This window comes from Culex pipiens, chromosome 1 (genome assembly GCF_016801865.2).
Source record: "Culex pipiens pallens isolate TS chromosome 1, TS_CPP_V2, whole genome shotgun sequence".
Taxonomy (NCBI): domain Eukaryota; kingdom Metazoa; phylum Arthropoda; class Insecta; order Diptera; family Culicidae; genus Culex; species Culex pipiens.
This window is the reverse complement of record NC_068937.1, coordinates 11,922,208-11,948,199: the sequence shown is the minus strand read 5'-3', so window position 1 is coordinate 11,948,199 and position 25,992 is coordinate 11,922,208. Positions and strand designations below refer to the sequence as shown.

Sequence of the window (25,992 nt, the reverse complement as noted above, 5' to 3'; positions counted from 1 at the left end):
AAAAACTTGAAAAACTTGAAAAACTTGAAAAACTTGAAAAACTTGAAAAACTTGAAAAACTTGAAAAACTTGAAAAACTTGAAAAACTTGAAAAACTTGAAAAACTTGAAAAACTTGAAAAACTTGAAAAACTTGAAAAACTTGAAAAACTTGAAAAACTTGAAAAACTTGAAAAACTTGAAAAACTTGAAAAACTTGAAAAACTTGAAAAACTTGAAAAACTTGAAAAACTTGAAAAACTTGAAAAACTTGAAAAACTTGAAAAACTTGAAAAACTTGAAAAACTTGAAAAACTTGAAAAACTTGAAAAACTTGAAAAACTTGAAAAACTTGAAAAACTTGAAAAACTTGAAAAACTTGAAAAACTTGAAAAACTTGAAAAACTTGAAAAACTTGAAAAACTTGAAAAACTTGAAAAACTTGAAAAACTTGAAAAACTTGAAAAACTTGAAAAACTTGAAAAACTTGAAAAACTTGAAAAACTTGAAAAACTTGAAAAACTTGAAAAACTTGAAAAACTTGAAAAACTTGAAAAACTTGAAAAACTTGAAAAACTTGAAAAACTTAAAAAACTTGAAAAACTTGAAAAACTTGAAAAACTTGAAAAACTTGAAAAACTTGAAAAACTTAAAAAACTTGAAAAACTTGAAAAACTTGAAAAACTTGAAAAACTTGAAAAACTTGAAAAACTTGAAAAACTTGAAAAACTTGAAAAACTTGAAAAACTTGAAAAACTTGAAAAACTTGAAAAACTTGAAAAACTTGAAAAACTTGAAAAACTTGAAAAACTTGAAAAACTTGAAAAACTTGAAAAACTTAAAAAACTTAAAAAACTTGAAAAACTTGAAAAACTTGAAAAACTTGAAAAACTTGAAAAACTTGAAAAACTTTAAAAACTTTAAAAACTTTAAAAACTTTAAAAACTTTAAAAACTTTAAAAACTTGAAAAACTTGAAAAACTTGAAAAACTTGAAAAACTTGAAAAACTTGAAAAACTTGAAAAACTGGAAAAATTTAAAATCCCAAATATCTATAATATCCATAATATCAAAATATCTTAAATTTTAGAATTCTGGAATTCTAAAAATTGTTATATCTCGATTTAAGACCAAAATTACTCGACAGTAAAATTTCGATTTTAAAGTTACAATCGAAATAATTCGGTCGATTGCAACAATCACACTTCGTTTTGTCAAAAATAGATAGGGGGAGAGGGGGTAATATGCACCCTTGGGGCAAAATGCACCCCCTGCTTTTCTCTGTATTTGGAAGAATTTTCCGGCAAAAAATCATAGAAATTGGAAGCTTAACATTGCTAAACCATGCTGGAAAAATTTGAGCATCGTAGTATAAAAACAGCTTAAGTTATTTGCAAAACATTAAAATGTTGTGTTTTGATCTAATTTTCATTGAACTTTCATTATGATTTTTGGACAATATAAAAAGCATTTATTGATATTGTAAGTGTTGAAGTATATAGTGTTTGCCATTATCTTCATTATTCTGTAGATAAATTAGTCCAAAAACATCAAAAATTGCATTTTTAATTAAATTTTCTGCAAAAAGCGTGGTCGGGGCAAAATGCACCGCTGTGAAGCTCCTTTGTAAAAACAGCGGTGTCATCTAGTGGTGACTAGTGAAAACTGCTTTAACCCGGTGCATTTTGCCCCATTGTTGTGGTGCATTTTGTCCCGTTGTTGTAGTGAATTTTGCCCCAATGTTGTGGTGCATATTGCCCCGCACGGTTGTTTGAAATGAATCAAAAATGTGTTTAGAAATTTGATATTTTCGAACAATTTTGAGGTTTTTAAAGACTTTTTTCACATGGATGACGAAGAACAATAGTTGTTTTAGAACATCGAACAAAATTCTTCCACAGTAATGCTGTAATGGTTGAGAAATCAAAGTTTTCCCTTAGGGGGTGCATATTACCCCCTCTCCCTCTACCAGTTGTTCAAAATACCGGTTGAGAGTACATACATACATACATACATACATGCCAACTTTTTTATATTGAAATAGAATTTAGAAGAAGAGAAGAAGATTTAACAAAAAAATATAAATTTCCAGACTCATAAATAATTTTAAAATAATTCTTTTAAAAATGCGAGCCCTAATTTAAAAAGTAATAGCGTTTAAAGGAAGGAGAAATTCTTTCAAAAGACGTCATGAAAGCTGCCTAAATTCATCTTCTCAAAAGTTTAAATATCCGAGCACGTGTTCGGATGAACTCCTTACTGCTCAGAACCCATGCAGCAAAATTTGTTTTGTTTACGTTTTGTTCGCAAGCTCTTTCATTGCACAAGTATTGGTGATGCTTTCCGTTTACATTGATCCGAAGCCGGTCGATGAACGCGTGAACTTGCATTCACTTACAAAAAATTGCTTGAAATATTTCACCTATGAAACATTTCAAGCTCTAGATTATTCCCGAACGGCAACGTGATCAAAATTTCGCTGGCACTTCAAAGAGGCATTCCGGCACCAGCTTTTGCGCCTTCCGGATGCCGTCCGCCGTACATCCGGTTAGGTTGCGTAACTTGAGCAGCCGAAGGTTCGAGAAGAAGCATACCAGCCGGCACAGGTCGTCGTCCGTCAGTTCCGCCAGGATGGAAAGCGATTGGATGCTGGTGGATACGACATGCGGGACGTGGTCAAGAGTGTACTCGGGGAAGTTGCTGCAGATTAGGGTGACGGTTTTCAGGAGCGGGAGGGAGGACAGGTTCACGATGAATTCCCAGCAGATTGGTTGCTGTGGAAAGGGAAGGATTGATTAGAAGAATTGGTAAAATTTGAGCGTTGAACTTACAATCTCTCGCACCGATAGCTGCTCGAGCAGTTGCAGACCCCAGAACTTGACCTCGGCAATGTAGTACGAATCGCGACAGTTGTGCACCCGGAAGCTGGACAGTGCTGGAAAGGCATGCCGGACAAAGTCGTTGAACTGGTAGCTGTTGTCGAAGTTGGCGGCATGGAGCGATAGCTCCGTCAAGCTGTCCAGCACTTGGTAACACTGGAAGTTGGGAGTTTCCACGGTAGATTCTTCGATGTGGAGATACTTGAGCTGCTGCAGCTGACAGATGTGGACAAAGTGTTGCGCGGTAACCCGGATCATACCGAGGGACAACTCCCGCAAGTTGGTACACAGTTGGCTCAACTTGAGCGTAAGCCGTGGCAGGTACGTGACTCTGTAGAACTTGGCCACGTGCAGATGTTCGCAGTGCTCAAGAATCCTGTCCATGTCCGTAATTGGGTCGTACGGATCATCCGAGCCGTCGTGGCGTCCCAAGTGGCACTCGAATCGCTGGAGAAGTGGGAATTTGGTCTGCCAAACGTTGTGGATTTTGGTTCCACGTTTTAGGCACAAGTTTACCAACAGAATCAGTTCTCTTAATCGTGGACCGTAATGATCAAGTACGGGTGCTGGGACGGCCAGATCTTCGCTGTACACGATCGTTAGGGAGGTGACGTTTGGAGCTAGTTGAGACAGGTTGATGCCTGGCAGATTTAAGAAGCCTATGTCCACTTTAAGGATCTCCAGGTTGACCAGCGGGCGTAACACTACTGTCTTCTGGGATATCTGCTCAAAGTTGCTGAACTTGACATCCAACGATCGGATGTTTGGACAGAGTTGGACAATCTCAGCCAGATGCTCCAGCTTGACATCACAGCTGAGCGTTAGCGAGTTCAAATTTGATGTAAATTTGGCCAAAACTTGTAATACCAACGAATGTCGACAGTCGACAAGCTTCAAATGTCGGTAGGGTCGTTTGCTTCTGGACAGCGATCGACGGTACGATTTCTCCATGGAACGATTCTTGTTGAGAATGGTCACGTTGAGTTGAACGCGGTTGGTTCCGAAGGCTAGAACGTCCCAGCGACGGCACACCAGTGAGGCCGTTTGGCAGTAATCGATGCTCAGGTAGGAGAAGATTTCCAGGAGAATCTGAAGGCGGAAATTGAAATTTAGTGGTGGTTCAGCTGGGCTAATTTCATCTGTTTACATCATCGGGTAGATTATGTATCGTTGTGCGGTGATAAGCATCGTTATCAAACTTGTCCGTAGATTTCTTGACACTACACAGCAGCTGAGCTGCACCTTTCTTCCAATTCATTTGGTTTTATCAAATAACTACCTTTTGATCACTAAACACGACAAGTTTCTTTAAAGAAGACTGATTTAACTCGTAATTTCATAAACCGTAATGACTCAGAGTTTTCGGCAACGCCGACGACGTGTTTCGCGTTCAACTGGTATCGAACACACTGCTGGTTTTAAATCACCGCAGAGAGCTGTCAAAAATCGGATGAACGCGTTGTGTTCATTGCAGATGAATATTTTTCGTGAGGCATGAATTTGTTGTTTACGTTTGCGTGCAATGATTTCAAATTTGAACAGAGAAGTTAAAAATGAGACAGTTTCAAAACAACAGTTTGGAACCAATTCCCGAGTCTTCAGAACTCCCTCCCTAGTACATTTCCCGATTCGTCGCAAGTTGGGGAAAAACTCTACCAAGCGGTGCAGGACTTGTCTAAAGGGGAGATCTCCGATATCTGGAAGGAAGGGTAAGTAAGTTTCGTGACGTTGAAACGTTGGTGTTAGAACTGTTATACCTCAGTTGGGAGACCTATAATTGTTGGTTGGTTCATAGTAATTTTGTTTGGTAACAGCTGATTAGACATTCCTGTTTGACATTCAGTAATGCACTGAGGCTGGTGCAACTGAACTAACCGGCTTGCGTATGAGTTCATCCGTACATTCGAAGACTGTTCATGTATTGGTGCAGTTTTTGTCGAGCGCATGCGTTGAAGTGAATCCGTTTGTTTACGTTTAGCAAATCATGAACTTTCGTGATAAGATTCAGCACAACATTTCGTGAACAACCTAGAAAACTGTTTTATTACTAGAACTAACAAAATCAACTCGACTCCGTCTCGCTGCTCGAGTCCTCCCCATCCGATCCCGCCCCCACCTCCATGGAATCCTCCGTCGGTTCCACGTCAAAGGTGCAGTTCGGAAGCCTCCGTCTCGCAGCGTCGATTCCGGCCACCGTGCACAGCGACCACCGGGTACAGCTGAAGGCGGTCATCGCCGGAAACACCTCCGTCAGCTGAAGCAGCTCGTCGTCGAAGAGCGGATCGTCCGTGCCGATCTGCACCGTCCGGATGTGGTCACTGCGGAGAACGTGGTCCGGGTAGTCGCACTCGAGTCGCCTTCCGGCGAGGACGATCGTTCGAAGGTTTGGCAGGGATTTGATGTCCTGCAGCAATCCGTCGTCGATTTCGTTCTAAGGAAGAGGGTTTTTTTAGTATTCTGTCTGCACTTGATACCGAGTTAGGCTTACGTATCCGATCATCACCAATTCTGCCAGCTCTGGAAGATTCGACAGACGGAAAACTCCGGAGTAGTACTCCACCCTTAAACACTCCAGTGCAGGAAAGGTCGCACTGATGAATCTATTTAAAGCGGGAAACACGTCGGAACCAATCTCCTCAATAGTCAACCAACGCAACGTTGAACAAGGTTGCCCTAGAGGAGCATCCGTCAGAGAGTCGTATCGATAGCTTGTTTTGATGTACAGGCTCTGAAGTTCCGGCAGTCCACCAAGCGAACCTAGCCAGCTCCACGATTCAACGTTGGTAATGCTCAAAGATCTCAAACTGGAACCGAATTTGGTTACCAGCTGCGCGGCAAATTGATCACCGTTCAGCTGGAGATGCCGGTAAGGTCGTTCACTGGCCAGGATGGTTTCGAGGTCAGAATCGTCGGGGGAGTAGACCCCTAGGCGAATTTCACTCCACCGGAGAGCGGTTCCGTGCCAGCGGAGACAAACCTGCGAAGCAGTCAGACGTTCTTCGAACTCGAGGTAGGAGAAGATCTCTTCCAGGATCTGTAAGGGTTACATTATTTTTACTACTTCTGACAAACCTGAACACTAGTCTTACCTCATTTGGAAAATTTGTAATCGCTGATTTTGTTGAACTTTGCTCTAAACTCATTTTAACTTCGACTTGGAAGAACTTTAGACTGTGCCTTCCTTGACTGGCATCCCTCAAAATCGCCACAGTTTTAGTGCAGCTGGTCTAGATTTGAGTGCCCAAATTCGTGCAAATAATGCAAACAAATGCATTCTTCACGTTGTTTGCGTGACCTTGGATGAATTCATTTGTTTACATTGTCCTACTCGCGATTGAACTCAAATTCACTAGCCAAATGCAGGCACGATTCATTCCTGCATTTGGGTAGTGAATTTCGGTTCAATCACGAGTAGCAAAATGTAAACAAATGAATTCATCCAAGGTCACGCACACAACGTGACGAATGCATATATCTGCATTATTTGCACAAAGTTGGGCACTCAAATCAGCGCAGAATATCGTTAGTACGTGACAGAATTGACAGTTGACAGATGTTAGGTGACAGATCTTATCCTAAGCAGTACTTACCCTTTTATCTGCTCTACTACTCTTCTTTCACTCACACTTTATCACTAGTACTTACCCTGATTGAAGCAAATTTTCCTATTTTTATTGACTTGGGTACCTCATTTCCGACGTCCGTGATTGGGAACATTTCACTAAAGAAAATTTATAAAAGGAAGTTTTATTGTTTCTTGTTAATCTATTCAGGAAGCTGCTTTAAAACTAACAGATAATGTTAAACAGTCTCACTCAAAGTAATTAAAACCAGAGATAGTAAAGTCCGTTACAAAATCAGACAACTTTCGCAACTTCAACTCACAATTTCGTGGCAACTTTTCCACAACCCTCCCTTCAACGTCCGCGCTTAAATATTCTTCCCGAGCCGCCACATTCAAACTGGTCAGCGCTGGAAATATCTCCGCCATTCGCACCAGCTGACAGTCACCCACGCGAACTGTCAGATCAAGTTTCGTGATGTGATGCAGCTGGAAGCGCTGCTCGATCCCGTCGAGCTGCGAGCAGCTCAGTTTGAAAGCGTGAAGGTTCGGAAGCGATCCGAGGTCTTTCAGCAGGGTGCAGTCGAATGGGGTCTATAAATAAAACGGTTCATTAAATTTAATTTGAAAGTTTTTTGAAATTAACATCTTACTCCACATTCAATCACCAGTTGTTTTAAAGCTGGCAGGTTCGAAAATCTTAGCGGGACATCAAAGTCGCATTCGGTAAGAACCAATTTGGTGAGTTCGGGGAATGCTGCAGCAATGAAGTCGTTGAAGTTTACAAAATTCGCAAATGAGACTTCGTAAGCAATTAATTCTCGCAGATTATTGCAGGTGTGTTTGTTAGTTTGTAAGTTGTCGGGAACAAAGGTACAATCGAGGATTAGGCGCTAAAACCGTGAAAATTTAATGAAAAGTTATATTTTGCAGTTGATTTAGGTACATACCTTAAGATTTTTCAATCGATACAGTTGTCCCAAGAAATTTTGTTCTTCCGATGCCATGTATGCGTTCATGGAGGATATCCTCAAAGTTTCCGCGAAATTGGAGAATTTATTCAATATTCGTGATGGCAACATATTGTAAGAGACCCGAAGGAATTTGTACGGTCGTTTGCAGTTCATAATCTCACTGATAGTGTAAGTATTCTTAGTATCGTAAAGCCGCACATGAAACGCGATACTGTTGCAATCCATTGCGATTTCATACCATTGGTGACAAACTCGCGATGCCGTTTTGCGATCTCGAAAGAGTAGATTTCGAAAAATCCTACGCAATATCTAGCAACAGAAACATAATTAGTTTGCTAAAATAACCGTCACTTCAAACCTACCTCGCTGGGAAGAGCGTCAATTGTGGTTGGAGCTGGAGAAGTTTTCGTCGAACGCATCATTGCAGAATTATTCAATCAAAACAAGTTGCTTTCTCTCACTAACGCTTGTCACGCAAACCGATGCAAATCTTTTTGCGAGTTGCATTCCCAGCTTAGTGTGAGTGTGCTTGAGTGAACTCATTTGTTTACGTTTTTCGACACGTGTTTTCCTTTCAAATTCATTCACAAAAAGCTGGGTGCATCGTGAAAAATTAGCATGCCTGAACTAAACTTAGCTTATTGTTAGTAAGTGACAGATTTGACAGTTGACAGATGTTAGGTGACAGAACTTATCCTAAGTAGTACTTACCAATTTAAACACCGCTTCAGATACACTTATTTTAACACTCTTCACTAGTACTTACCCCGTTCAAAGCGATTTTTTTCGAATCAGTTGACTTGGGTACCTCGATTCTGACGTCCGTGATTGGGAATCCTTTCTTACGACTAGTTGATCGTAATTAGACTGTGTGCGTGTGGTTGAGTGAATTGATTTGAATCAAGCGAGAGGTACTCAAGGTTGCAGATGTTTGTGAGTCACTTCTTTAGAATTATTCGGCGAACGACTTGTGTATAGTGTTGATGTTTTGTTTTGTGTTTCTGACAAAAAATATCGTCAATGAATTTCGAGCAAAATGCTTTTCACGAAGTGACGTTTGATGATCTACCAAATGAGGTATGAAAAAGTTGAATTTGAGGGACTCCTTAACCTAAACATGGCCCTTTTAGGTTCTCCAGCACATTTTCAGCTTCCTCAACCACGAGGACTGCTTGGCGGCGTCACTGGTTTGCCGCCGCTGGAACTGCAACGCGTTCCAGATCAGGCTAGTTGCGCTCGACATCCGGCTCGATTCACCCAGCTTTAAAAGTACCGTTTCAACGCTGATGGCTAGTGAGCGCAACTACAGACACCTAAGGGTGTCCACGCTGGGATTGCCTCCGGAGGTGTTTGGGAAATATTGCAACTGTTTGGAGACCTTTGAAATGTCCTTCGTAGAGGAGGAAGATTTTTTGTACCATCTGTACAGATTGAAACGGCTTGAGGTAAATTGCTAATCAATTATGTCATAACTTTCATAATTTTGCAATTTTTAGTGTCTCATTATCGGCTACAATGTATTCCCTAAGGAGTTCAATCTCTCTGGGCCTCCTTACAGAAGCTTGAAGGCAATAAGAGCCCACCATAATGAATATGCCAGCTTTACAAACTTTAACACTTTTATCAGTGTTATATTTCCTGCCCTCGCCTTCTTGAAGCTGGAAGATGGAATTTTTGACACTCACACCCAGTTCCGTCTATCAAATCTGCCCCTGCTGGAGGAGTTGGAGATCGATACGAGAGTAAGAAATTCAAAGGAAACGATTTGCTCAAACTAATTTGAGTATTCTTTTAGCACATCATTGACTGCCACCTGTTGGAGGACTTCAAATCGCTTCCCAAACTTAGAAACGTCAAACTGCGCTGCAGTGAGCTTCGCAAAATGGATCAAATCGATCCGGACACTCGACTGGGTCAAGTCCGGAGCTTGGAGGTCGCTGTTGGTTACGGCGACGTTTATCTGCTACGATTGGTGGAGATGTTTCCAGCGCTGACTCGGTTTGTGGCGGAAGCGAAAGTAGAATATTTAGTTGATAGCGTTGAAGCAAGGAAACGAATCCCGAATTGTCATTTTGAAGTGTTTGAATTGAAAGAAATGAACTAAAAATAAAAATTATTACTTATTCTAACATAATTACACTTTACTTTAGACAAACTACGCCACTTTAACCAAATACGAACACAATCTGCACCTTTTGTGTGATCGAAACAAGGGCGTCTACATGCAGTCAGCGGCCTGAAATAACTTAACCTCAAACTGTCCTCCAACTATTCTAGTTTGTTTGCAAAGAAAATGTTCTCAATTACGGACGTCAGAATCGAGGTTTTCCCATCGATTGCAATGGGAAAACTCGCTTTGTTCGGGGTAAGTACTAGTGAAGTGTGTAAAATATGGTGAAGACAAGTGTATTAGGAACTGTGATAAATATGGTAAGTACTTTATAAGTAAGACCTGTCACCTAACATATCTGTCAACTGGCAAATCTGTCACTTACTAACAATAGGATTATGGTAGTTAAAAATGTCGATAGGGTCTGGTTAGGAGTGTTTCGAGGTCAGATTCGTTCGGGGAGTCGACGTCCAAGCGGATTTCCGTCAGTCGGAGTGCGGTTCCGTACCAGCGGTGACAAACCTCCGACGCTGTCAGACAGTCTTCGAACTCGAGGTGGGAGAAGATCTGCTGCAGCGTCTGGAAGGGATTTCATGACTGTTTGCCCAAGGCTGAACAGTACAGGGTGAGGAATTGTGAAATAATAAAATAAATAAATTTCATGCCGCAGGACTCGCTCAAAAGGTTTGAGCGCAATTTAAGATATGTATTGAATCGAATTGTTTTAGATTTTTTTTGAATTTACAAAATAATGTGAAACGAATGCCCTTAAATGTATGAAAAATCAGTTAAATTAGCAAGCTTCAAATTGCTTAGTCACAGATTTTTTTTTTTTGATTCGCCAATTAGTCTTAGTTTAATTTGCAGATTAAAAAGGGCATTTCAACAAGTAAATTTTGGTATAAATAGTGCCTATGAACTAAAATAAATTTATGCTGAAGAATCGCTTTCAAAATGAAGTTCTCCCTGCTAATCATCTTTTCGATTGTGCTTTTGGCACTAAACTTGAATGTTTGCTCGACCGTAAGTACTTTTGTTTTAAGTTAAAGCGAACATTCAAAACTGTAACTGTTTTTTTTTCTAATAAATTCCAGGAAGACATCGCTGGACCCCCTGTCGGTAAGTGTTGCTTAGAGTTGCTTATGAATAGATGAACATTAATGGTTTATTTTCAGTATTCACTAAACGGTTTTTTAAAACGTGTGAAAGGCTCCCCGGGAATCTCCGGGGATGTCCCCCCCGTACAATATGAACAACATTAGATTGAATGCTAGAACAGTGGCCAACAGTAGAACAGTAGCAACAGCGGCCGACAGCAATAAAGTACACATTGTTTTCATATGCTGGAAATAAATAAATGAAATAGCAAATGAATTTCGAACAGAATGTTTTTCATTTTCATCCCATCAAATGAGGTTTGATGCAAATTAAATTAGATGAATAATTTTTTTCTCAAAAAAAAAAAATTACACAAGCACTTAAACTAATGTTAGTAGAACATTTGACAGTTGACAGTTGACAGATGTTAATTGACAGATCTTACAGTAAAACTGTACTTACCATTTTTGTCACCACCTACCGCAAACAATGTACTTACCCCTGCTATACTATGATGCAGTGTGCTGCGATCTACCGAGGTGCACCTCAATTCTGACGTCCGTGATTGGGAAGCTCTATTTGTGTTAAGAACTACTAACTGCATTTTTTAAATGGCATGAACTGGCAGCCACAAGAATTCGCAGAAAAAAAAAGAAAAAATATATATAGACCGATAATAGAGTTTGCGTGGACAACAGGGCATTATCGTCTGACGAGAATAGGCTTTAGATTTTTTTTTGAAATGCTTGCAAAAGTAATAGGAACAACTTTTGATAAAAATAAACATAATCAGTATTGTTCACAGAAAACTATTCTTCTAGCTGGTTTAGGCCGTTGCAAATATTTTTTTTTATGTCGCCCCCCTTCAAATCGGCCTGAATAATCAGGGGGCATAAAAAATATTTTTTCGAAAAACTTCAAAATTTTAATGAAAATTAAAGTTTAATCAACTGAAAACCAATTAAAATGCATTTTCCTTTGTTTATAATCATATTTAGCATGTTTGAACTCCTTTGAAAAAAATTTAAACTTTCATAAAATACCAATGTACAGTCCGGCGAAAAGTTTTTTTTTTGCGAAAAAAAAATCCGTCGATACCTCGATATTTTGAAAACAAATGATTGGAGGGGTTGGGAGGGGTTGAGAATTCCAAAAAAGTGTCCACGTGGTTTGTGAATGGTTCCCAATACTGCCCCTGATCGCTTAAATGTCTCATAGGCATTTTTATCGTTTTTGAGTTATTGGTGCAGTTTTGTTCAAAATCGTTCAAGCCTACAATATCCAATACTTTGTTCTAGAAATCAGTAGCAAATCCTGTTTATTCGTGAAAACTTAACACGTAGTCTTATGTGTGGGACAATCTTCAAATGCGTTTTTCTCAGCTTGCTGATTTGGCATATGGGACATTTATGCAACATGGGCAGTATACTCCTATGAAAAATCAACCATACTTAAAAAAATATGTGGTTTTGGATTCGGAATTATGTCAGCTATCTATTGCAATTATAATTACATGAATTTTTTTTCTCAAAAATACGTATTTTTCCTGTATCTTGAAAATGGTTCTAAAAAAAAACTCAACAAAAAAAAAAAAACATTGTTGTTTTTGATATACGGGTATTAAATGATCGGGATTTTTCAAACATTTAGAAATAAATATAAAAATACGTATTTTCCGTAAAATACTCAAAAATGAAAGCTTTTTACATTATGGGTATCAAATAATCGGAAATTTTTCATACATTTCGATAGCAGTAATATTTTTTGTGGAATTCTCAAATTTTTCACAAAACTACACCCAAAGGAAAAATATATCTCAAAATCTGCAACAGTGGTTTTACTACAGAAAATGTCACATTTTATAACAGTTTTTGCAGCAAGCCCCTAGATCATTTTTGCCCGCGTGTAAACATTTCAGCGATCTGCAGTTCTCACCAACACATATAATGCTGGCCCGTCCCCGAGCAATACTTCAAAGAGAAGCATATGTTGGTGCTCATTCACTCACTTTTCATCAAGCGTCCATGGCGCGGTGGTAGCGTGTCGGATCAACAACCAAGAAGTTGGTAGTTCAATCCTCGTTCTGTTAAGAGTTTTTTTTGTGAAATACAACCAAAAATCCGTCGGTAATGTCGATAATTGTCGGTAACGGGCAAAAATGTCATACCCCTACATCGCAAAAATGCATGAGGACAGTTTTCATGCAGATTCTGATATACTTTCATGCCGCCATGCATCACAATCATGCGACCGCCGTTTGGGTGTACGTATTGTCGGAAAAACACCAAAAAAATCACTTATTACAGTACCCCTTGTACAAGTGATCGGGATTTTTCAAACATTTCGTAAGTTAAAACACATATTTTTGAAAATACTCAAAATTATCACAAAACTACGTATTTTAAAAAAATACTATTTTTTTTAGTATTTTATAATATGGGTATCAAATGATCAAAATTTTCCATAATATTTTTTGTGAAACACTAAAAATTTTCACAAAAATATGTTTTTTTTTCGAAAAAATATTCAATTTTCAGTATTTAACAATATGGATATCAGAAAACCTGAAATTTATTATGCATTTCGATAGCAATAATATTTTTTGTGAAATACTATTTTTTTTTACAAAACCACGTATTTTCGAAGAAAATACTAAAAAAAAATGCAATATGGGTATCGAATGATCGGGATTTTTCATACATTTCGAAAGTAATAACAAAATCATTTTAAAATATAAAAAAAATCAATGCTTCCTTTTTTAAAAAATACTTAAAATTCAAGTATTTTATTGTATGGGTATCAAATGATCGGTCTTTTTTTCATATATTTCAAAAGTAATAAAACTTTTTTTTTAAATAATCAAAATTTTCATAAAACAACTAACTTTCAAAAAATACTCAAAATTTCAGTTATTTTTAAATCCGATTATTTGATACCGACATAACAAAAACTGCACTTTCTAGTATTTTCCAATAGTACGTAGTTTTGTGATAATTTTGAGTAATTTCCAAAAAAAAATCCATTGAATTGTATGAAAAATTCTCAATAATTTTATGCCCAATTTAAAAAAAAACACTAAATTTTAGTATTTTTTCAAAAAGACGTAGTTTTGTGAAAATTTTGAGTATTTCATAAAAAAATATTATTGCTATTGAAATGTATGAAAAATTTCCGATCATTTGATACCCATATTGTGAAATACTGAAATTTTGAGTATTTTTGTATCGAATATACGTAGTTTTGTGAAAATGTTGAGTAATTCACAAAAATATTATTGCTATCGAAATGTATGAAAAATGTCCCATCATTTGACACCCATATTGTTAAATACTGAAAAATGTAGTATTTTTCGAAAATACGTAGTTTTGGAAAATTTTGAGAATTTTCAAAAATTTGTGTTCTTTCGAAATGTATGAAAATCCTGATCATTTGATAACCATATAGAAAAAAAAAACAATAAATTTGAGTATTTTTTCGGAAAAAATACAGTAAAAATACGTATTTTTGTGAAAATTTTCATGTAATTATGCGTAATGTGTAATGTGCTGCGAATTTGTTGGTGAGAATGAGTGCTTATTGCAACTCTTCCGACGATTTTTTTTTCATGCTTAAATTATTGATAAAATGTGAATAATTGAGGTTGTTGAGGTTAAGGTAACTTTAACCCTAGAATAAGTGAGGTAATTTTTAATTAGTCTTACTTCATTAGGCATACTTTTTTTTAGATTGAAACAATCAATTTTCATGGTAATAAATAAATCTGTTCTGCACTGCTTTTTGATAAAAAAATATTTGCTTAAATAGGGCGCCAATCCAGCTTGAGTTCATCATTTCAAAATGAAGTTTCCGCTGTTGATGATCGTTTCTTTTGTGCTCTTGGTAGTGCTAAACTTTGGAGCCTTTTCGGCGGTAAGTAGATATGATCCGATAAAATTTAGGGAACACAAACTACACTAACACTTGTTTTGAACCATTTCAGGATGTTAAGCCTCCTAGCTATCGTAAGAAAAGTTAATTCAAAAATCCAAAATGTCATTACAAAATGCATTTTTTTTTCTAGTTTACAACAAAAGAATGGCTAGACCACCATGCGGACCACCTTTGAAATTGGATTCTCCACGAACGGTCTGCAAATGAGGGGATTTTTGTTGCAAGTGTTGCCAAATATATTTTCATGATTGTCGAGCTTAAGTATGACCCCAAAACACGAACTTGAATTTGATGTTAATAGCAAGTAAATAAAATATGAAAAATATCTTTTTTGTTCGTGATTTTATTATCCCTCACAAGCCTCCGGATAATCGAGTCCGGACTGTCTTATTGAAATATATTCCGAGAATTCCCTGTTCATTGCAGCATAAGCATCTTTCCTTACCCAATCAAAATGAACTTGACACTCGTTCGTGTGGGAACCCCCTTTTTGGCATGAACCTCGGGCAAACTGCACTTAGTCTCGTTGCACAAGTGACCGTGAACGTATGGACTACTGATATATGTAGTAAGAAAAATGATCTCACGAAAAAGTGTTCCCCCAGAGCCGGTCACAATTGACGACCTTCCGGATGAGGTGAGTTCTGGATCGCATTGCGATTACGATTTTTTTCCGAAAATTGTTCTTTTCCAGCTTCTGGACCACATTTTCAGCTTCCTCAAACTCCCAGATCGCAAATCAGCCTCACTGGTTTGTCATCGATGGAACAACAAATCGTTTCGTTGGAAAAATGTCGTGGTGGTAATACACAAGGGGTTTCCAGCATCAAGGATTACTGACCAGTCTAAATGGAATTACCAGGATTACTGGCAATATGTCATGAATTACTTTGATTTCCCAGAATTACTTGGGATTTCCAGAAACCACGCGGAATTGCTCAAATTTATAAAAATAACTTGGAATTACTGCCTAGCTTCCAGCATATTGAGAATTGGATCGAATTACAGCTGTCAAATGCACAAAATTACGTGCTTGGCAATAGTACGTCCATCCCGGGAATTTCCGGCACAAAATTCCCGGGATTTTTATATGTTGTACGGGGAATTTCCGAAATTAAACAAAAATCATAATTTGGCCTGGAAATTAAATTAGTATTACAATTAATAAGTTTAAGCTTTTCTAAAATTTTACATAAATTGGTACCATTTTATTTGTTGTCATTTTTGTTTTTAGACATCTTAAACCAATTTTCAAGCTTCAAAAATAAATATTTATAAGATACTTATTTAATTTGAATTAGAAATGTGGTGCAAATAAAATTCAAAGCACAACAGAGAACAGCAAAAAATTGTTTAACACTGGAACGCCCAACGCATGTCCAACTTACACAGACGCCCAAGCCTCCCAAAAAAGGAGGAACAGTAACTTCAACTCACTGGTTCTCGGGCATTACTCAACTAATCGGGATGATTCTTGTTTCCAGTGATTTGTAAGAATGTCTAGATGATCCTAACATTGTGCAGAACTTAATTCGATCAAATCTGTAATTTTTGCGATCAAAAACATCGTTCTACCTTTTTTAAAACGACTGCCGCCGCGGAATTTTTGGCGATTTTTTTTTACATGCGAAAAAAAAAGTTGGAACGATGTTTTTGATCGCAAAAATTACAGATTTGATCGAATTAAGTTCTGCACAATTTTAGGATCATCTAGAAATTCTTACAAATCACTGGAAAGAAGAATCATCTTGATTGGTTGAGTTATGCCCGAGAACCAGCGAGTTGAAGTTACCGTTCCAACTTTTTTGGAGCTTGGGCGTTGGAATGTTAAGCTATCTAAAAACTGCTATCCTTGTTTAGATTGATATTAATAGTATTGAGCTAATTCTATAAATTTAAAGCTTGAAAAACATAACAAATATAAAGAAAACATAGATTTTATTACTTTTTCAAAAACTAAAAACTTTCCGGGAATAAATAAATATTTTTCCCGTTTTCCGGGAAACTCAAAACCTAGGAAAATTAGACGTCCTGCTTGGAAATCCTCGAACAAGTGGGTAAATATCAACATCATTTTGAAAACTGATTTTGGCGTTTGATTGCATTTAAAATTCAAAGCACAACAAAGAACAAAAAAAATCTTCAAAACTATCTAAAAGTGCTATCCCTGTTTAGATTGATTTTAATAGTATTGAGCTAGTAGTTTGATTTTAAAAACATAACTAATATAAAGAAAACATAGATTTTACGACGTTTTCAAAAATTTCCCGGGATAAAAAATATATTTTTTCCGTTTTCCGGTAAACTCAAAACCCGGGAAAATTGGACGCCCTACTTGGAAATCATCGAATAATGTGGTAAACATCAACGACAGTTTGACATCTGATTTTGACGTTTGAGTGTTTTTCATCCGAATACATTTGAATTAGAGAGCATCCAAATTGGCGTACATTTCGAATCCGCTCTGTACTTCTTACAACCATAAAAAGCATCAAGGAAAAGCAAAATGCATTCTGCCGTTTTAACCTTTAAAGAATTACTAGTAGTTACTTGAGTTAATGGGAAATACACGAATTACTGAGTAACTATGGAATTACTCGAATTACTACGGAATTACCAGGTAATTCCAGAATTACAGGAATTGCTGCAGAATTGCGGAGTAATTCTGGAATTACTGAATTACTTACTCAAAATCCGAATGATCCCGTACTAGCTGTAACTTTGGTTTCATACATGAAAATTAATAGGCAATAAATAGAATTATAAAAGGTTTATCGAAATTATCTTTTTAACAGTTATTTTTTATTATTTTATTATTTTCTGAAGTTTGTTTTCACAAACAAGAATCATGGAATTACCAGGATTACTGGGATTATTAGGAATTACCAGGATTACTCTGGAATTACTCAGTAAATCCGGAATTACAGAATTACTTGCTCAAATTCCAAGTAATTCCGGATTAGTGACCAGTCTGACACGATGCTGGAAACCCCTTGGTAATACAGACGTCGCAGCTTGCATCCGAATACAGCTCACTGCTGGCGAGCGAGCGACCTTACAAACACCTTGAAATACCGGCTCGCTGGCTTAGCCCGGAAATGTCAGCTCGATTTGCAAACAACTTAGAGAGTTTGGTTCTTTTTCGTCTGGAGGCTGAAAGTGTGATGGTAAGATTTAGAAATACATTTCGACATGATTACAACGATTAATTATTTCCTATTCAGAACAGGAATGCCCATTTTTCAATTTTTGATGTTGAGGACACTGACAATGCATTTCCTAAGATACGAGAGCTCACTCTCGAATATCTGACGTTTTTGGATCACTCTCATTTCGATCGATTCATTCGTGTTTCATTCCCAGCTTTGGAGAGTCTCTACGTTAAACACTGCTTGATTGGTTCAAGAAGCATAGAACTAATGAGATTCTCAAACTTTTCAAATCTAGGGCACTTGAAAATTAAAACTAAGGTGAGTTCTAAGCTCGACATGAATACTTTATAACTCAATTCTCAAATTATTCGTTTCAGTTCCCATTAGAATCCACCCTGCTTCAAGACGTCGAAATGTTTCCAAAACTTCGTGCACTTGATTTGACCTGTCTAGAGTTCCGCATCCGCCATCTTGGGCAACATTTTCAACTTGACCACATAACGTCATTGGCCATCGAGGCCCAGTTTGACGAAGAGTATCTACTTGAAATCGTGAATCTATTTCCGGCATTATTGTCACTGCGACTCAGGGGGTCAACTCAATTTTCCGAGGAAAGCATTGAAACGGCGAAGAAACGGCTGCCAAACTGTGTGTTCAAGTTTGAGTATCACATGAACCGTGTTCAAGAGTATCGTAATGAATTTTCCGAATTTTTTTGAATCGAAAGAAGCAGTTGATGCAATTAAAATTTTATTCACCAACTTAAAAATTTACTTTCAAGCTACACCATTTTTTTTCAAACCCCCTGAATCGCTACGTATACTGTTTTCTAAGGATTTCTTCTGACGCTTTTGATAAAATTTGTTGCAGAAGGCGTTTAAAAAAAAATAAGAGAAAAAAATTACAAAATTACTCCTTAAAAGTTAGATGTTCTGAAACACCCTAATTGTCAACCACCCTAATTTTCAACCAAGCCAAATGGTTCACATTATTCACAAACTGAAAAAAAATTACTTCCAAGCTTTCTGTTAAAAAAAACACCAGACAATGTCAAAGTAGTTATGTCACAGACATAACCGGAATGGCGAAGGACTATGTAGAGTGGACATAGGAATTTATATCTTCAAGCCAAACAAACTAAATGGGCCAATGTGGATTTGTTATAATCAAACAGAAAAATATCATTAGTTTTTCTTTACAATTTTGCCATACAAAATAATCAACTGAATGTTTTGAAACCTGTATTTTGAAAAGAAATTTTATGATCGATTCGGTGTCTTCGGAAATTCAAAATTCAAGCAAAATCGAATTTGCAATCGAAGATGGCTTTACCATCTTTTTATAAACTGCATTAGAGGTGGGCAAAACCGCTCTTTTTTATGAGCCGCTCATTTTCGTTTGCTCATTAAAAAGAGCCGCTCTTTTGGACGGTTCTTTCGCTCTTTTTCAAAATATAGATGAAAATTATATTTTTTAAGAATGGTGTGATTTTTAAAGCAATTTCACATTGGAATTATATAAATTACAAGCCTAACCCGACAAACTTCGTGTTGACTTTTTTTGGTTTTTTGACATTAAGCTTTTTTGCTAATTCAGCCTCCTGTGATCAAAATGTGAGTTTACGTAAATTTTACCATACAATCTGCAGTTGTTCTGGAATCGGTCCCAGAATGGCCAAAGTGGAATTTTTTAGAATATAAACTTTCCTTGGGCTTACTCGAACCTAACGTAACAAAAAGCGCCTCGATCCAACGTTCCGTGTTCAACTGATTCGCGTTCGAACAAAACCGTCGAAAATTTATATGTATATAGAATAGATAAAAAAATAACTAAATTCGAGAAGATGCCCTTTGAAACCATAGTTCTTGGCGATCTCCAGTCAACATTTCTACTTGAACCTAAACATTTGAATGATTGAATGGCATCCAAACTTAAATCTAGGACTTTGGAGAAATTGCTATTAATTTTAAAATAGCGGTTTTCTGCCAAAATTGAACTAATGCTGATATTTTATTAAGAGAAAATATTCTGTTAACTCTTTTCTACATTCTGATTTGATCAATAAAGTCTATAAACGCTGAAGTTTATTCGGGCAAGAGGATTTATTTTTTCCTAAATCTCTAAGCTATTTAGTAGATTTTTGGTAATAATTTACAAGTTAAGCAATTTGAAATTCAAATTTGTATTCGACTTATACTTTAATGTACAATTAAAAGTTTCATTTAAATCATTTACTTTAGGAATTAAAAAAACAGTAGAAAACTGAAAATATAAGCTTAAAACTATTAAGTGGTGTTCAACGATTGGCATCAATGCTATTGAGAGTATTTCAATGTATATTGATGAGATAGTTGCTATAGACTCCCCAATGAAATAGGACGATTTAGCTCTGAAAATGTCGGGAAATAGCCGTTAACATGCCGTTTTTATCCTAGAGTACTTGAAAAAGTACACTAAGGGACAATGTTGGGATTATTTTTTATTAGAATTGAAATATTTGAAATTGTATTTTCAATTCTCAAAAACAAATTTAACACTACAATTTGTTGGAAATTCAATAAATTATATTTATAACAAGTTTAAAAATTATTCCATCTTGGAACGGTTCTTTCAAAAGACCGGAGTTTAAAAAAGAACCGCGGTTCTTTTTTTTGTGAGCCATGGTTCGTTCGTTCTTTTTAATGAACCGGTTCTTTGAGCGGCTCGCTCTTTTTTTGCCCACCTCTAAACTGCATTGTTCACCAATTATAGTCCTTTTTAGGATACAACTTTAGAAAAATGTTCGTTTTTTGCAATTTAAAAATATTTCAAGAAAAAAAACATATTATTTTTTTTAACTGAGAAAAGTCTCTCAATTTTCATTTTTTAACTGTCTGGATGGGACGACAGCTGGTGGTTGCGATTCAGCCTATTGATGTTAAAATTTAGTGAAAAATTAGTTTTACTCAGTGTCTCCTAGCTCTCATTTTTCCCCTTATGATATATCCGAAACTATTGGCTCGATTTTCAATGTAAAAAAAAACAAACTTTAGTCATATTTTTGCTCTTTTCAAAATTATTATTTTTAAATCCGGTCTAGCATTTCAGTGGGGATAAAAAAAGTTTTTATTTTTTCAAATGTTTTTTAAAATATTCGATTGTTTTAGGGAGCAATCCTCAACGGAATAAGCTTTTTTTTCAAATTTTAAATGTTGTATTTTTTAATCTGGCTGAAGCCTTCCGTATGCCATTGTATGGGGAAATAAAAAAATCTTAATCTTTTGAAGGATTTTTTTGATCGATTGGTGTCTTGGGCAAAGTTTTAAATATTTATGGGGCAACACAGGAAAAATTTATACACGGAAAAAATAGCTGATTTATTTAACTACTTTTTGTGACTGAAAATTGAATTCCAAAAAAACATTTTTTTAATTTTATTTCCCTGTTTTAGGGGACATATGCCTTCCTTCCGAAAATTCCAGAAAAGGATAAATATCTTTGAACTTGTTATTTGTTTTTGATTTTTGAAAAAAATCTAAATAAATTCAACCTACATTTTTAATGGAGTTTTCTTTTATTGAAAGTCGAATTTTCAATCAAAAAGTGCTTGAGTGAAATTTTGATGAAGTTTACCGTTCTAAAGTTAAAGCCATTTCAAAGTAAGTTTGCTTTAAAGTCGCAGTTTAATTTTTTTTTCAAAAGTAAAAGTAGCCATTTTTCTTATTTTTGAAAAAAAATATTTTCGAAAAGCCGAGAAAATTCCCTACACTTTGTTTTTTTGAACTTTGTTGTTACAGCCTTTAACTTACAACGGTGCAAACAAAAAAAAAAAAGGGTGGTCATTTTCGATTGCAAATTTGTTTTTACATCTAAAAAAATCTTTAAAAAGATATATAAAATTTTGTACGACCATTTTTCTAAAATCAAATTTATTAAAAAATGATGACACCAATTTGAACTGAAGCTTTTTTGGTCCCTTAATAAAACATATAAAAAATCTTGAATAAAAATTGAACAATCGCTGTAATTCTGAAAAAGATTTATGATTCGCTCAACCAGCAGTTAGCAAGCCAGCTTTCATAAAATTTTCGCTGAAAAAAAGATAAATAGTAAAAATCAAGGGTTTTCGGTTCAAAGATCAGAAATCACTCACTCATCGCCGAACGAATCTTTGCCGACTGAAGCGCGCAACCATTCGTGAGCGAACACGACTCGCTAGCAGCCAGCGACTTGGCCAATCGCTTCACACAGCGATACAAATAGGTACTTCGTGATTTTTTTTTAACCTGCTCCGTCCGTCGATCTGAGTCACACACGAATATGCTCAGAGAGGAGAGAAAAATATCAGAGTGGCGCTCTTTTGGCCTGCACCACACAGCTAAAAAAGTAGTAATCCAGCTGCGTGTAAAAGGCCTGGGTGTAAAATAAATATTGCATTATTTTATACAATTTTATGTGATTTTACACTCTGAAATATGTAGTCCATCAGTATGGGAAACCTACTTGACCGAAATGTCAAGCTCATATATGCGTTTATCCATGCAGCTTTTCATCGGTCTGTTGGCCGAGCGGGCTAAGGCGCCAGTCCTTACTGTTGGTGCTGGGTTTGAATCTCGTCGGTTGCAACTTTTTTTTTGTGTTTGCAAAAAATGTACATGCAGTGTGTAATATTAAGTGTTTATTTTGACGAAGGTGATGTGCATGCTTTTGCATGCGATTTTACCATCGGAATTTTTGCTGTGCAGCACAGTTTGCCGTCAATTTGAATTTTGCAAATTACTGTCAAATGTGCGTTTGATGTTGTGTACAGTACAAAATTGTTAAGTTTATTTTAATTTTAAACAGTTTAATCAATGGTCAAAACAAAGCCGATTGCAGATTTTTTGCGTCAGCTTTGAGCGACACAGCGCAATCGGTCTCTCCGAGCCATTCGCTGTACTCCCGATTGGAGTGAGAGGGAGAGCAAAAGAGAGAGAGAGAGTTTTCAGTAGCGATTGGTGTGGAAGTGACAAACGGTAGGAAACCATCAGAGCAGTCGCGGACAATTTGTATTCGCGAGTGAATGAGTCTTTTTGGAGCAATCAGGACCATTGGTAAAAATCGACGAATTTCTCCAAATAAAAATGAAAAAAAAAGAAGTAACGTTTTTTTTCCGCTTGATTGTTTTCTGCCGTCAAGATAAGTGCAAACTCCAAAAATAAATTGAGTTTGAGCTTGAGAGACTACCCATGGTTATTTATATTGTATTTAATAACCATATCCAAACATTCCTTATTCGTTCAAACCAAGTGTCACACCAGCCAAAACAGAGTAGGCCATCCGTGTGCGTGTACCATTCAAGAAACGCAGTTCGTAACTTTCCGGCGCGGTCGTTGCATCGCAACGCGGTCTTGTTTTTTTTCCACGGCCTGCTGCTGCGTGCGTACGCGTTTGCGCACTGTTTTTTCCCGGGGAAAACGTGAAACCTCCGAAAACGGGACGAAAATCCAGCTTCGCCAAAAATCGAATAAAATATTATTGATGGGCCGCGGACGCGGCTTCGCGAAATCAATTTTCGACCCACACCACCCGCCTGCCCCTATTTTGGTCCTATATTTTAAACGGGGGAGAATATTATTTGAGTTTCGTGCGAACCCTTGGAGGGCGAGAACGGGAAAGGATCCGCATGGGACCGCGAGAGGGGAGGGGAAAATCGGGAGACCAGGTGACGATACGCGCGATTCCGCGTTTTCCCAATAAAAATTAAACACTGTCGATAGATTTCGGCGCGGTTCGGTCATGGTGCCCTGGTAAAATTTCGATTGTAAGACGATTCCGAGGCCTTCTTGGACCGTCTTAAGGAACGGGGTCGGCTTCTTAAGGAGGCTCGGTTGCAACTGTTGTGCACTAGGACACTCGCAATGCTACGGGGAAGGAGAATTGAATGCTCTTTTTTTGGTCTGTTAACCGAAATTGATAAGAAACTGAAGGAGTTGCCGCCGACGACGACGGGGAGTTGAACGACTGTATTGGTGAGAGCTGTCACTCTGACAGTTCTGCGATCCTGGCCCAATTTCAAACTTCTTCACACACATTTTCGATATCGTGTCACACAGGACCAGTTGGTGAGGAGTACCCTTTTTTGGAATAAAAGGGTCGTTCACGAATTCTCCCTGCTTTATTAAATGAATTTCAACGGTGGACGACCCTATCGACAAAGGACGAAATTGAAGTGTGTGTGTTTTCGTGCGTGTGCGCAGGACACGAAAGTTGCATTTTTGTAAAACGGTAAGCCACGTGGCCCTACTGCTGGGCATGGCCTCCTGGTAGGGTTATCATTTGTATACAAAAATTCAGTTTAAAGTTGGTTCCCCCTTGGGACTGTTATAGCAGTGGTGAGTGTGTTATCGGTATGGGTGTATAAATAAGAAGAAAGAATAAATATATTTTTGTTTTTCTTTTGTTAAATGCACCATTTTTGTAGCAATAATTATTTTTAGTATTATTGTTTTTTTTTTATATTAATTAATAAACTTATTTGCAAAGATTTTATCAATAGTTTGTTTTAAATATTTTTAAAAGTTTTTATGTAAAATATTAATAAATATATATATTGGACTGAACTGAAAAAAAGTTAGTAATTTAATATTATAACTGTAGGTTAATCTTCGCTTTTTTGTTGCTTGTCACGCAAATTTCCACATATTTTTCTGTGTTGCGTGGAGAGAATCTTCAGTTTACAGGCTCTTATATTATTTTTTCTGCACATTAAAATTTTTAGTTTCTGAAATTCTGAAATTTGAAAATCTCAAGATCTTCAACAAATTTTGATTTTCAGATTTTTTGATTTAAGATTTTTAGGAATTTGGAACCTTATATTTTTTTATTTGAATGTCTATAGAATTTAATAATTTTCGATTTTTAATATTTTTATAATCCATGTTTTTTATTTATATTTTCATCAAATTTTTGATTATTAGACAAGATTTTCAGAATTTTACATTTTTGTAAGATGTAAGATTTTTCAATTGTAAAGTATTTTTTGATTTTTTGATCTTAAAATTTTTAGGTTTCAAAATTTCAAGATATTGAGATCTTTAGATTTCTTGATTTTACAAATTTTTAGATCTTTACATTTTCAAGATTTTAAAATTTTTAGATTACAAAATTTCAAGATTTTGAGATCTTTAGATTTCTTGATTTACAGAGTTGTAGGTCGAAGATCTTTAGATTTTTAGAAATTTTGAATCCAAGAATTTTTGAATTTTAGATTCTTATATTTTAAGATGATTTTTTTAGAGCCTTGAAACCACTGCGACCAATTATAGAAATTCTGAAATTTGAAAATCCCAAGATCTTCAACAAATTTTGATTTTCAGATTATTTGATTTAAGATTTTTAGAAATTTGGAACCTTATATTTTTTAATTTTAATGTCTATAGAATTTAATAATTTTCGAATTTGAATATTTTTATATTCCGTGTTTTTTATTTTAATTTTCATCAGATTTTTAGATTATTAGATTACATTTTCAGAATTTTATATTTTTGTAAGATGTTAGATTTTAAGATTGTATTGTATTTTTTGATTTCAAAATTTTTAGATTTCAAAATTTCAAGATTTTGAGATCTTTAGATTTCTTTATTTATAGAGTTTTACAGATTTGTAGATCTTTTTGTAGACATTTTTAGATTTTAAAATTTTTAGATTACAAAATTTCATTGATTTTGATTTACAGAGTTGTAGGTCTAAGATCTTTAGATTTTTAGAAATTTTTAATCCTAGGATTAGAATTAGAACTAGGACTAGAAATTTTAGATTCTTATATTTTAAGATGATTGTTTTAGAGCCTTGAAACCACTGCGACCAATTATAGATATATTGGTTGATATATGCTTGGATTTGATAATTTGTTTAATTTTAAGTTTTTACATTTTCAATATTTTTACATTTTTAGATTTTCAAGATTTTTGGTTTTTTTTTAATTTTCTGATTTTTAGATTTAAGTACCTTTAGATTTTTTGAATTTTACAATTTCAAGATTTTTAGTTTTTTTTATTTTTCAGATTTTAAGATTTAAGTACCTTTAGATTTTTACATTTTTGGATTATTAGATTTTCGATTTTTCAATTTTTCGATTTTTCGATCTTTTAATTTTTAGATTTTTAGATTTTTAGAGTTTTAGATTTTTGGATTTTTAGATTTTTTGACTTAGATCTCTGTAGTTTGTGGCTTTTAGGTTTTTAGATTTTAGGATTTTAAAGTTTGAAGTATTTAGTTTTAAGATTTCTTATTTAGTTTTAAGATGTTTATATTCTTAGATTTTTAGATTTTTTGATGTTTAAGATAAT

The 25,992-nt window shown here is 35.8% G+C and overlaps 5 protein-coding genes and 1 long non-coding RNA gene across 8 annotated transcripts; 3 read left to right on the top strand and 3 right to left on the bottom strand.

Annotated features, from left to right (window-relative positions):
* Positions 1–2,180: 2,180 nt before the first annotated feature.
* Positions 2,181–4,486, bottom strand: LOC120431296 (uncharacterized). Its single transcript, XM_039596437.2, has 3 exons — positions 4,005–4,486; positions 2,810–3,946; positions 2,181–2,752 (listed from the first exon to the last, which is right to left on the bottom strand). Exons 1-3 carry the CDS (start codon positions 4,113–4,115, stop codon positions 2,447–2,449), a joined length of 1,554 nt encoding a protein of 517 aa, XP_039452371.2. The 5' UTR covers positions 4,116–4,486; the 3' UTR covers positions 2,181–2,446.
* A 262-nt stretch (positions 4,487–4,748) lies between these two features.
* On the bottom strand, positions 4,749–6,162 carry LOC120431349 (uncharacterized). The gene is made up of 3 exons (XM_039596482.2): positions 5,947–6,162; positions 5,346–5,891; positions 4,749–5,288 (listed from the first exon to the last, which is right to left on the bottom strand). Exons 1-3 carry the CDS (start codon positions 5,998–6,000, stop codon positions 4,920–4,922), a joined length of 969 nt encoding a protein of 322 aa, XP_039452416.1. The 5' UTR covers positions 6,001–6,162; the 3' UTR covers positions 4,749–4,919.
* A 428-nt stretch (positions 6,163–6,590) lies between these two features.
* LOC128093667 (uncharacterized) lies at positions 6,591–8,106 on the bottom strand. Its single transcript, XM_052711300.1, has 4 exons — positions 7,756–8,106; positions 7,370–7,702; positions 7,073–7,312; positions 6,591–7,013 (listed from the first exon to the last, which is right to left on the bottom strand). Exons 1-4 carry the CDS (start codon positions 7,813–7,815, stop codon positions 6,669–6,671), a joined length of 978 nt encoding a protein of 325 aa, XP_052567260.1. The 5' UTR covers positions 7,816–8,106; the 3' UTR covers positions 6,591–6,668.
* Positions 8,107–8,280: 174 nt separating this feature from the next.
* Positions 8,281–9,507, top strand: LOC120431469 (uncharacterized). Of its 2 annotated transcripts, none has more exons than XM_052711307.1 (4): positions 8,281–8,470; positions 8,524–8,838; positions 8,923–9,135; positions 9,189–9,507. In XM_052711307.1, exons 1-4 carry the CDS (start codon positions 8,414–8,416, stop codon positions 9,495–9,497), a joined length of 894 nt encoding a protein of 297 aa, XP_052567267.1. In that variant the 5' UTR covers positions 8,281–8,413; the 3' UTR covers positions 9,498–9,507. The 2 variants fall into 2 exon arrangements, with proteins under 2 accessions (XP_052567267.1, XP_039452519.1); XM_039596585.2 differs by having other exon boundaries at positions 8,890–9,135.
* A 913-nt stretch (positions 9,508–10,420) lies between these two features.
* Positions 10,421–10,806, top strand: LOC128093056 (uncharacterized). Its single transcript, XR_008212199.1, has 3 exons — positions 10,421–10,526; positions 10,598–10,622; positions 10,679–10,806. It is a non-coding gene; the product is annotated as an uncharacterized LOC128093056 (long non-coding RNA).
* Positions 10,807–15,027: 4,221 nt separating this feature from the next.
* Positions 15,028–24,606, top strand: LOC120431408 (uncharacterized). 2 transcript variants are annotated; one of them, XM_052706520.1, is made up of 5 exons: positions 15,028–15,168; positions 15,226–15,282; positions 17,537–17,698; positions 17,756–18,001; positions 18,061–24,606. In XM_052706520.1, exons 1-5 carry the CDS (start codon positions 15,109–15,111, stop codon positions 18,400–18,402), a joined length of 867 nt encoding a protein of 288 aa, XP_052562480.1. In that variant the 5' UTR covers positions 15,028–15,108; the 3' UTR covers positions 18,403–24,606. The 2 variants fall into 2 exon arrangements, with proteins under 2 accessions (XP_052562480.1, XP_052562479.1); XM_052706519.1 differs by having other exon boundaries at positions 15,226–15,333; positions 18,061–24,605.
* Positions 24,607–25,992: the final 1,386 nt, after the last annotated feature.

What these genes read in the sequence shown, in the direction of transcription:
- LOC120431349 (XM_039596482.2), bottom strand. Translation starts at nt 6,000, where the DNA reads ATGAGTTTAGAGCAAAGTTCAACAAAATCAGCGATTACAAATTTTCCA. An exon ending in TTACAAATTTTCCAAATGAG is followed by an intron (nt 5,892 to 5,946) that starts GTAAGACTAGTG and finishes TAACCCTTACAG; the next exon opens with ATCCTGGAAGAGATCTTCTC. An exon ending in AATTGGTGATGATCGGATAC is followed by an intron (nt 5,289 to 5,345) that starts GTAAGCCTAACT and finishes CCTCTTCCTTAG; the next exon opens with AACGAAATCGACGACGGATT.
- LOC120431296 (XM_039596437.2), bottom strand. Translation starts at nt 4,115, where the DNA reads ATGAATTGGAAGAAAGGTGCAGCTCAGCTGCTGTGTAGTGTCAAGAAA. An exon ending in TACATAATCTACCCGATGAT is followed by an intron (nt 3,947 to 4,004) that starts GTAAACAGATGA and finishes TTCCGCCTTCAG; the next exon opens with ATTCTCCTGGAAATCTTCTC. An exon ending in AGCTATCGGTGCGAGAGATT is followed by an intron (nt 2,753 to 2,809) that starts GTAAGTTCAACG and finishes CCCTTTCCACAG; the next exon opens with CAACCAATCTGCTGGGAATT.
- LOC120431469 (XM_039596585.2), top strand. Translation starts at nt 8,414, where the DNA reads ATGAATTTCGAGCAAAATGCTTTTCACGAAGTGACGTTTGATGATCTA. An exon ending in TTGATGATCTACCAAATGAG is followed by an intron (nt 8,471 to 8,523) that starts GTATGAAAAAGT and finishes TGGCCCTTTTAG; the next exon opens with GTTCTCCAGCACATTTTCAG. An exon ending in ACAGATTGAAACGGCTTGAG is followed by an intron (nt 8,839 to 8,889) that starts GTAAATTGCTAA and finishes TGCAATTTTTAG; the next exon opens with TGTCTCATTATCGGCTACAA.
- LOC120431408 (XM_052706519.1), top strand. Translation starts at nt 15,109, where the DNA reads ATGATCTCACGAAAAAGTGTTCCCCCAGAGCCGGTCACAATTGACGAC. An exon ending in TTGACGACCTTCCGGATGAG is followed by an intron (nt 15,169 to 15,225) that starts GTGAGTTCTGGA and finishes GTTCTTTTCCAG; the next exon opens with CTTCTGGACCACATTTTCAG. An exon ending in GTTGGAAAAATGTCGTGGTG is followed by an intron (nt 15,334 to 17,536) that starts GTAATACACAAG and finishes TTGGTAATACAG; the next exon opens with ACGTCGCAGCTTGCATCCGA.
- LOC128093667 (XM_052711300.1), bottom strand. Translation starts at nt 7,815, where the DNA reads ATGATGCGTTCGACGAAAACTTCTCCAGCTCCAACCACAATTGACGCT. An exon ending in ATCGATTGAAAAATCTTAAG is followed by an intron (nt 7,313 to 7,369) that starts GTATGTACCTAA and finishes TCACGGTTTTAG; the next exon opens with CGCCTAATCCTCGATTGTAC. An exon ending in AACTGGTGATTGAATGTGGA is followed by an intron (nt 7,014 to 7,072) that starts GTAAGATGTTAA and finishes TTTTATTTATAG; the next exon opens with ACCCCATTCGACTGCACCCT.